We start from the raw sequence: 10,884 nt of genomic DNA, 5'->3' as shown, positions 1-10,884 counted from the left end.
TAATATCCAGGTATATAATTAATATCCAGGTATATAATTAATATCCAGGTATATAAATAATATCCAGGTATATAAATAATATCCAGGTATATAAATAATATTTAAGTTTGAAGTTATAAAGTTAAGTTTTAAGATTAATCCACAATTAGACTTAAATGACAGCCTGAAACTGTTTAAATTTAAGTACACAGGGTTGCCCACAACCCTGTGAAGACTGAGACTGTAAAGACGACCTACAACTTTTAACATATGATTTATTCAAGGTTAATTTAAGTGGTTCTGCCTTAAATATTGTCTTTTAATGGCTTATTACATGATTTTACAAAGAAAGAACCCAGATTACAGTTGCAGGGAATCATAAATATGAGAGAAACAGACAATATAAATTCCGTGCAGTCGTCTCTGAAGTCTCATTCTTCGTGGGTAGCCCTGTAAATCTTTAAAAGCAATGTAGATATAAAATGATCTGTCGATGATAGAAACAAGTGCGAAACTGTGAGTATCGCCGATTTACGAAAGATGACTGAATAAATTCAGTACAGTCGTATCCGAAGTCTCAACTTTTGTGGTTAGACCTGTATACACGGATTGTTTAAATATTAGAATCTAAAATCAATATTTTCTTTTCTTTAACTTTAGCAAATATTTAAGCTGAAGATTGAAAAAGTTCTAGAATTGAATTTTATCTTAAACCCAACCAGCCCTGGCTATCATACTGATTAAAGAAATCTTAATTTGATAAAATATATCTATTCTTAACAAAAAAAAACTAATGAAAATACTCCCATTGTACAAAATATATAAAATGTAGAGAGAGATCGTAATGTGTATTACTTGGGAAAGGACTATGTATATATATCCGTATATTGTGTGGTCCAAGTTTCAGGTTACCATCCATGCAGAGATAGGAATGTCCGATTCACAACAGTACCCATGTCACCTATATCTCATCAAGAATGTGGAAGCATTGCCTTTTATAAAGTTAAATATGCTTTGATTCTGATAATTGCCATATGTTTTCCTTAGTAGACATGTGCAAGTCACATTTGCAGTATGGGAACCCAAAATTGAAAATAATCAGTTTTCAAGATCAAAAACATTAATATCTAATTCGAATACTTGATCAGACAAGGTTTTTAAGGGTACCGTTGTGAATCGGGTTTTGTAACCTTTGCATGGAGATTGTAAGGTCACAATTTAAAGTCCTTTTTTTGGTACGTTTTTTAAACATTCAGAATCATTTTGTCTTTCAGAGGCTTCTAATTAAGATGGGTCACATATTTCTACACACATATCACAGAAGATTTAAGCCTGAAGGACGCAGATATATCCAAGAAATTTATTTAGTAAACAGTCCCATGTACTTTATACAGTAAACAGTCCCATGAACTTTATACAGTAAACAGTTCCATGTACTTTATACAGTAAACAGTCCCATGTACTTTATACAAAACAGTAAACATGTACTTTATTTAGGAAACAGTCCCATGTACTTGAAACAGTAATCAGTCACATGTACTTGAAACAGTAAACATTTACTTTATACAGGAAACAGTCCCATGTACTTGAAACAGTAAACATGTACTTATACAGGAAACAGTCCCATGTACTTGAAACAGTAAACATGTACTTTACACAGGAAACAGTCCCATGTACTTGAAACTTTAAACATGTACTTTATACAGGAAACAGTCACATGTACTTGAAACAGTAAATATGTACTTTATTATACTTATTTCATGTTATTTCACTAAACATAAGAAACCTTACCTATTAATTATGGAATGAGGAGGAACAGACGTTTACAGCCATGTTGGAGTAAGAGTACTGAAATATACAGAAATTTATATTAAGGTCGAGTATAAAAAAAGTAAGAGAAGTTTTCTAATGTTATTCTTAAGAAAGAAAAATAATCAGTGGAGACGGGGAATTGTGTATTCACTTTATTTTTTCCTTTGAAAAACTTGAATCAGACTTAACTGTTAAGAAATGTAAATTAGGGACAATTTTTTTTCTATTTCAAATTCATATTGCAAAATCTTGGAGTGTACATATATTTGCTAAGTTTTACGTAATAATGTGAACTTACTCATCTTCCCAAGGACAGACTTCTTCTGAGATCCAACCATCCTGTTCATCTTCTTCCATGCTTGTTGTTCCAGCTGCAAGCTGTTCTCTGGTAGCGTCAGCTGATTCGACAGCTGATAGATCAGCTGACTCCGACGTGGTGTAACGTGTCTTCTTTTCCATTGAAGTTTTGCGCGGGAATCCATTGGGATTTTTAATTCTATGTTGTGTCGGGTCCTCCTGGTTTGGTTTGTAGGGGTCCTGATATGAGTGGGTTGAATGAAGGGAGGGTGGAGAACCTGTTCCAATTGAGAAGATTGAGTTGTCAGACAACTTTCCTTCAACATCTTCGTGAACAGTCTCATTAGTTACATCCACCTAAACATTAAAGAAAGAATTAGGACATTGTAGCAGATTCAAATCTAGGTTTTCTCATCAAAAAAGAACTACTTTTCTCCTGTAAAAACGTAATAAAGCGATTGTACATTTTATAATTTCAAGTGTCATGATAAGGGGATATAAAACTAGCTTTGGCGATAAATCTAAATAACTAAAATAATAAATATTATATTCAGCTTTACTAAATAAAAATATTAAATATTAAAGTTGTTTTGTTTTAAACTGTAAACCCTGACGTTAAGTGTGCTCTAAATGCTATTTTATGATTCTAATTATCCACATGCAACGGCTGCTGTCCCAAATTGCCAAAGGGTTTAAATGTGCAAAATTTGTATACAGGAAAACTCATTGTTGTCGTCGTTCTTTCGTTAATTTGGAAATACCACATAAGATTTTGTGTTTTTAATTGTTGTAAAGCCATCCCTAAAATGTCTAATTAATTTCACTTTCTCTTTCTGTCTAGTTCACAGTGGTATCATAATAGCCACCAAAGATTTGAATTTATTTCTTGGTTTACATTTAGATTAAAGTAAATTAGCATAATATTGCTCTTGATGTTTATATAAAACTATTCTGTATCCTACAATTTTGTAAAGAGTTTGAAATAACATTTCCTAATTACGACTTGAGACGACACAAAACTAGGTATACGGTTGTTCCTTCATTTTTAAACATTTCATAGACAACGTTGCTTTTATTTCTGCTTAAAAATCCCCCGGGGCAAACTCCCAATTGTGTTTCCAAAACCAAAATATTATTGGCAGAAGAATTTGTTTTGAATCTTCATGACAGAAACAATCTCAAGAACTGATGAGGGTTAACCCAGGCCGAAATGTTCAGTATCATGTGAAACTAGAAACTCCTACTTTATTAACTCTATGAGGGTTTGATCCATCATATCAACAATAGCTCAAAATATTCCGATACAGAAGTATGCACCTCGCTGTTGTTAGTTCAACGTGTGGGTGTTTGATGCAGAACAAGAAATAGTTGATCTACGTAGACTTTGTTGAACCACCTTTCTTGTACTTGAACCGACCAAACAAGATAAGTGGTTCAACTTTGAAATTTTCTCATTTTTTGTTCTTATGATTAGGTTTCATGGAAGGGTAAAAGGTTCGTTAGAGGTGTATCACGTCCTCCCGCGGAGGCCAATGAGTGGTGGAGGTTCAGGTTGTACAATTACCAATAATAGTAATCCTTTTTATAATATTCCTTTTCTACAGGTCTCTTCTGAGAGTAGGAGGCCCAGCTAATATACAGTGGAATTCATGAAACTGTGAACTTTCAAATTACAACATTAAAAACATACGATTGCTCAAATGTCATCCTCTTATATCAAATTTGTATGGGTCTCAATGTACAAAAATAACAATAAAAAAATGATGTAATGTAGAACAAAAATAACAAAAACTTGTAGACTTATTCTTCTTGCGGTTTGGTATATGAAGATGTAATTGCTGTTCTGTCTTCAACAGGCACTTGCAAAGCATGAAAAATTAATAAGGCAGGAATAAAGGCTCAAGCTCAATCTAGATACATTATACTAGAGGATTCTATTAAAACTCAAATGTTCGCGGATTTCTAAATTTTTATCAAGCACAATTTTGCAATTTCAACCAACAATAAAGCTTCCCTTCAGGGTTATGTGAGTTGCCACAAAAAAATAGGCCTATCGGTTTAGCCGTTTTGACATTTTTGGATAAAAAAGACCAGTGGCCGAATTGAGCGGCGGTTTAAATTTAAGCCGCGGTTTAAATATGGTTGGTTCCACTTAAAATTGTATCAAATGTTTCAAGATTTAAGCCGGCGCTTAATTTAAATCGGGTTTTGGCGGATTTAAACCGCGGCTCAAATTCTTTGAATTCCATCTCCGGACAGACAAGCCAATACTAAATAAAATATATATATAAATAGATGAGTAAACTTGGGTAGCTTGTTTATTGGTTTGTTTGGGTCCTATTAACACTCCCATATGCCGAGTCCATTAGCGCCTGATCCAATCAGGGTTCAGTCATGTGTTTGTTACCTTTTATGAACCAAAAGATATAGTACGGCGGCAATATCTATCTTTCTCTATCTATCTCATTATCCAAATGGAGATATATGAATCCTTTAATCGGTGCTATCAGTAAATGGAAATATTTACTTCTACTAAAACTGAAGTGTAAAGGTCGAAACGGTTCGAATTATTCTGATAATAACCATTAAACACGAAAGTCAAACTTCAAAAACATTACTCTAGAAAAATGGGTTTTTGAAATTTTGAAAATCGACGATTTTTTTATTGTTTAATTTATTTTATAATGTAAATAGAAAATGTAATTTAAGAATGAAAAACTGAATTTGAATTTTCTAATCCCTAGATGTCGTAGACTTTTGATATTTCAAACTCTGAATTCGTTAGATCAGTAAATCCAAGTTTGAAATATTAAGGATTTACATCGTCAGGTTGCAAAGACTTGACAAATTTGAGTTTGTGGTAAAGAATCAATTCCTTTGAAATATTAAAGGTTTACACCATCAGGATGCAAAGATTTAGGATTAGACAATTCGATTTTGCAGAAAGAGGGCTGAAAAACAAAGTTTACCTTGTTTAAATCTTCAGGTTCCTCTTCAATATCAACTTCCATTCTTCCCCTCTCCTCCTCTGTATCAATATTCCGACCAATAGGGTGGCTACTTTTACTTATCACGTGACTACTTTCTTCACTATAGGATTTAGCTTCACACAAGGGCTGGTGAGGCGCTGCTTCTCTCATGGGCAAGCTACTGCTCTCTCCCACCAGTTCCTTCACAATTGTCTCCGGCTTAGGCCGTGTATAGTCAATAGAAAGGGGGTGTTCACTTCCAGCAGTTGACAGCTTTCTGTTCCGTGACACATCGGGCAAAGGGGATTTATGTTCAGTTTCCCAAGGGCAGGCCTCATCAAACTCTCTACTGGATGTTAAACTTAATAAATATCATTTTTCAAATTTTTTTTTCAAATCTAATATCTATGTAATTAAGAGTGCTATGAATATCTATACGTACATGCAAACTAAATGAACGTCCAACATTAGAAAGATAATTGTGAATCTTCATCCTGCGGTGTTCCTATCCCAGGATCAGCTAGGAGGGGGGTATAGTCCTCACTCTTCCAGTGCAATAGGGAGGGCCCAGACAGATAGGGCAATGATGTGTACGCTCTGGAATGAAAATGAAAAATTTTAATTTACTCATTAAATAGAACGCTTTAACATTAAAAGGGTAGGACATTAAATACCATTTTCTTTTTCATTCCATGAGTAAACTAAAAACATTTAAAATCAAGCAAAATGTAACTGCTAAAAAGTATTTACTAAGGGAAAGAAAAACAAAAGGTTTTAAGACAATTTACGTACATCAAGAAACTAAACATTGTAATGCAGGATACATGGATATACTTTCATTTATCAAACTTAGCTGCAATTGAGATTTAATTGATATTGATTTGATTGCAATTAAGTATTTATTGCAAATGAGCATTAATTGCAATTTTAACTTATTGCAAATGATTTGATTTCATCGCAGCTAAATTCGATCGCAACTAATTTGATTGCAAATGAAAGTGTTTGATTTATGTATTGAAATCAAAACAAACAATGTCGCAACTGATCTTTTCGATTTTGTTCAAAGAAATGCCTTTTGATAATGTTTAAAGGGACTGTAAGCGTAATTTCAAGTGACCCCGATTCATAGCAATTCCCTTCCTTGACACCTTAATCGGATAAAAATGATGAAGCAATTAGTCCGTTTTGTAGAAAAGCCACAGATAAAAATAATTAGTTTTCAAACATAAAAACATGCATTATATCTAATTCATACTTGATCAGACAAAGCTTTATAGGCTTGTAAATTTAAAATTAGGTTTTGGACAAAAACTGAGTAATGGAGAAAAACATTAAACTAGAGTGATAGACAAAAAATTGCTCTTAAACTAGAGTGATAAAACTTGTTCTTTGCGTATAAATGATAAAACTGACAAACTAAAGTGATGGGAAAAAAATTGCTCTATCAAAAGCTAGAATTATGGATAAAAACTTTCCTCTTAAAATAAAATGACAGACAAAAAATCGCTCTTAAACTAGAGCAATGGACAAAACTTGCTCTTAAACTAGAGCAATGGACAAAACCTGCTCTTAAACTAGAGCAATGGACAAAACTTGCTCTTAAACTAGAGCAATGGACAAAACTTGCTCTTAAACTAGAGCAATGGACAAAAAATTGCTCTTAAACTAGAGCAATGGACAAAACTTGCTCTTAAACTAGAGCAATGGACAAAACTTGCTCTTAAACTAGAGCAATGGACAAAACTTGCTCTTAAACTAGAGCAATGGACAAAACTTGCTCTTAAACTAGAGCAATGGACAAAACTTGCTCTTATACTAGAGCGATAGAAAACTTGATCTTAATTCAAAGCTGTGGACAAAAATGTGCGCTTTTGATTAGAACTAAAATGTGAAGAGAAACGAAAAGCTAGCTACAGTACAGTAAAGTACAGTACAAATCAGTACAGTACAGTACAGTACAGTACAGTACAGTACAGTACAGTACAGTACAGTACAGTACAGTACAGTACAGTACAGTACAGTACAGTACAGTACAGACCGATCTGCTTGAAATTAATGATTTATGGAACATTAAACTGAACAACACAAATGTAATAGTTTAAAGCTAACATATAACAACATACATATTTGATGTTAATAAAATGTATAAAAATGAAAATATATATATAAACATTTTTGAAAAACTAAGCTATATTTTTACTGTTTAACAAATACAAGGTTTAAGGGACTGTCGGCGTAATTTCAAAACGTTGTATACCAAACTCAACCCGGTAAACCTTGATAGGAAACAAACACGGGGCATATATTGTCATTTTTTAACAAGATATAGATTTCTCCTGTAGCTCTCTTCACTTTTATAGAGAACCACAATTTTAGTTAATCAATTTTCAGATATTACTCCAATATTTTCAGATATTACTCCAATATTTTCATTCAGATATTACTCCAATATTTTCAGATATTACTCCAATATTTTTCAGTTTTCAGATATTACTCCAATATTTTCAGATATTACTCCAATATTTTCAGATATTACTCCAATATTTTCAGATATTACTCCAATATTTTCGCACAAATCAAGGTTTCAAGGGTACCATTTAATTTTTGAATCATACATGCAAATTCGAAAATCCCATTAATAGGAATTGGACTACACATTACATGATTTGGAGTATTCTGATTGATCAGAAGTATTTTTTATAAAACAATGAAAAAGGATTTAAAAAGAGACAAATTAACCTTTGTAGAATTATATGAAAAAAACTCTTTAAATGAAATGAATCTTTGCCACAAACTCAAATTTTCTAATCCCTATATTTTTGCAATCAAATGTTGCGGACATTAGATATTTCAAACTACGAATTCTGTGAGATCAAATAATCTGAGTTTAAAATAATATAAGTTTACACCATCAGGTAGCAGAGATATAAGGTTTAGGCAATTTGAGTTTGTGGCAAAGACTTAATTCATTTTATAGATTTAATGTTCTACTTTTTAAACAAAATAATCTAAAATCTAATAAACTTTTTGCAAAATGAATTGATGTCTCAATTGGTGATTTTTTCTTTGCAATCTTTACATGAAAAAATGAAGAAGAAATATATGAGATAGCATGCCAAACATGGAGGAGGGGGAACAATCAATGTTTTAAAAAATGTAAATATTTATTCTACCTTTGATCTGCGCATTCCTGCTCATTTTTCACGTCCATGCCGTAGATCGTAAAGTCGCGAGGATCTCGGGCTTTAAAATAAAAATATTATATTTTCCTTAAACATATTTTTCTCATTCATTACCTGTAGTGCTGGTGCAGGGTTGGCCAGGGTTTGAGGGGTGATTATGCGAGGGTTTCTTCCTCACAGGGAAATTGAAAAACCTTAAATTAATTTGGAATAACATTTTATATTCACTCATTTCTTTCAAGCATTACGTCGTGTTTGCTCAATGTACTAAAACACCCAATAAGAAGATTAGATTTTAAGAAGTTTAACCAATCATCAGTCAGCATTTAAAAGTATTGAAACGATTAAAAATATTAAGATTTAAATAATTAATCTTTCAATTTTAATGTTCTTTCTGCGTCGGAAACGTAAATTGATTTATGATGAAATTTGGTTTTAAGATTTTTAGAATTTAAAATAGTTTAATATTTTAAAAGTTACCTTTTCCTAGAGCTTCCGGGATTTAACGCATTAGCGAGCAAAGTTTTATAATGCTCAGACCTTAGAAACCTGGAGTACAATATATATTAGAAACCTGGAGTACAATATATATTAGAAACCTGGAGTAAAATATATAATAGAAACCTGGAGTACAACATATATATTTTATAAACCTGGAGTACAATATATATTAGAAACCTGGAGTACAATATAAACTAGAAACCTGGAGTACAACATATATTAGAAACCTGGAGTACAACATATATATTTTAGAAACCTGGAGTACAATATAATAGCGTACAAAATATATATTAGAAACCTGGAGTACAATATATATATATAAGAAACCCGGAGTACAAAACATGCATTAAAAACCTGGAGTACCATATATATATATTAGAAACCTGGAGTATATATATATATATTAGAAACCTAGAGTACAATGCATATATTAGAAACCTGAAGTACAATATATATATTAGAAACCTGGCGTACAATATATATTAGAAACCTGGAGCACAATATATATATTAAAAACCTGGAGTACAATATATATATTAGAAACCTGGAGTACAATATATATATATATATATCATAAACCTGGAGTACAATATATGTATCAGAAACCTGGAGTACAATATATGTATCAGAAACTTGGAGTACAATATATGTATATTAGAAACCTGGAGTACAATATATATATATATATATCATAAACCTGGAGTACAATATATGTATCAGAAACCTGGAGTACAATATATGTATCAGAAACTTGGAGTACAATATATGTATCAGAAACCTGGAGTACAATATATGTATCAGAAACCTGGAGTACAACATATGTATCAGAAACTTGGAGTACAATATATGTATCAGAAACCTGGATTACAATATATATATTAGAAACCTGGCTTACAATTTATATTATAAACCTTGAATACTATATACATTAGAAACCTGGAGTAAAAAATATATATTAGAAACCTGGCGTACAATATATATTATAAACCTTGAGTACACTAAATATATATATTAGAAACCTGGAGTACAATATATATATTAGAAACCGGGACATTAGAAATCTAGAGTACAACATATATTGGAATTAAACCTGAAGTATTAAACATGTATTTAAGTAACCTACAGTACAAAACTTTGGTGTATTTCAAAACCTTAAAGGAACTGCAACGCGTAATTTCAAGTGACCCTTCATTCAGAGATGGCAATGCCTAATTTCCGACTTTATCTGATCAATAATGTGGAAGATAATGTCGGTTTTCTTTGTATAAACGTGTTTAATTCTTTATGTTTCCTGAGGCCGAGTTTAAAGAGTTTGAGGCGCGGCTTAAATTTAAGACTCGGCTCAAATATGGTTGGTTCCACTTAAAATTGTATTTAATAATTCAAGATTCAAGTCTGCGCTCAATTGAAACCGGTTTTGGCGGATTTAAGACGCTGCTTAAATTCATTAAATTCCGACTCTGCGTTAGGAATGCGCAAATCACTGTTGAAGAAAAGCCACAATTGAAAATAATCCATTTTCAAAATCATTGAGATTTAATCCATACTTGGTCAGACAAGGCTTTTTAGGATACTGTTGTGAATAGGGCTTTGCTATTTGTGCATTTAGGGTCACTTGGAATCATGCTTACAGCCCTTTCCCGGAAAATGGGGTTTTCTAAAAAGTGTTTCAAACAATTTTTAGTTTTTTTACAAAGAAAAAATATTGTTTATAACCTTGGATAGCAATCTTTTTTCAAGAGAAGAGTATAGACGTGGTCAGCTGCACGATCGAACGTATGCCTAGAAAAAAAACATTATTATTATAAAAAAAAGGTATTAAAACATGTGGTCTCTTAATACTACAAGGCCTCAATTTTTCTCCACGCATGGAGGTTGTAGTTGTAAAACAGGGTTGGGTCGAGAAATATTTAAAAACATGGCCGCGTACTTTTATAACAAACATTAGAAATATCGGTATATTATGTAACCGTTATTCTCTGATTAGTCATGGGCGGCCTTTCTACTGAAATAGGAATAACCAGGACGTCATTCATTCCACCGTTATTTCTGTATACCAAGTTTACTGTTTCAAAATTTATCTTTGTCATTGTGTTTTTCTATATTCATAATTTTAAAAAGTTTTTATTCTATATATGTATATA

The 10,884-nt window shown here is 32.1% G+C and overlaps 1 protein-coding gene across 1 annotated transcript in view; it reads right to left on the bottom strand.

The window, feature by feature from the left end:
- The window catches only part of LOC111706125 (regulator of G-protein signaling 9), a gene marked incomplete in the record, with an annotated part of 32,850 nt that overhangs the window by 3,382 nt on the left and 18,584 nt on the right, over positions 1-10,884 (bottom strand). Inside the window, 7 exon segments of the mRNA XM_023478900.1 lie at positions 1,771-1,827; positions 2,090-2,445; positions 5,058-5,418; positions 8,231-8,300; positions 8,354-8,433; positions 8,720-8,788; positions 10,457-10,522. Coding sequence (XP_023334668.1) covers positions 1,803-1,827; positions 2,090-2,445; positions 5,058-5,418; positions 8,231-8,300; positions 8,354-8,433; positions 8,720-8,788; positions 10,457-10,522 — 1,027 coding nt within the window.

This window comes from Eurytemora carolleeae, unplaced genomic scaffold, assembly GCF_000591075.1.
Source record: "Eurytemora carolleeae unplaced genomic scaffold, Eaff_2.0 scaffold223, whole genome shotgun sequence".
Taxonomy (NCBI): Eukaryota; Metazoa; Arthropoda; class Copepoda; order Calanoida; family Temoridae; genus Eurytemora; species Eurytemora carolleeae.
The sequence above is the reverse complement of the archived record's forward strand: the minus strand, read 5'-3'. Positions and strand labels throughout refer to the sequence as shown.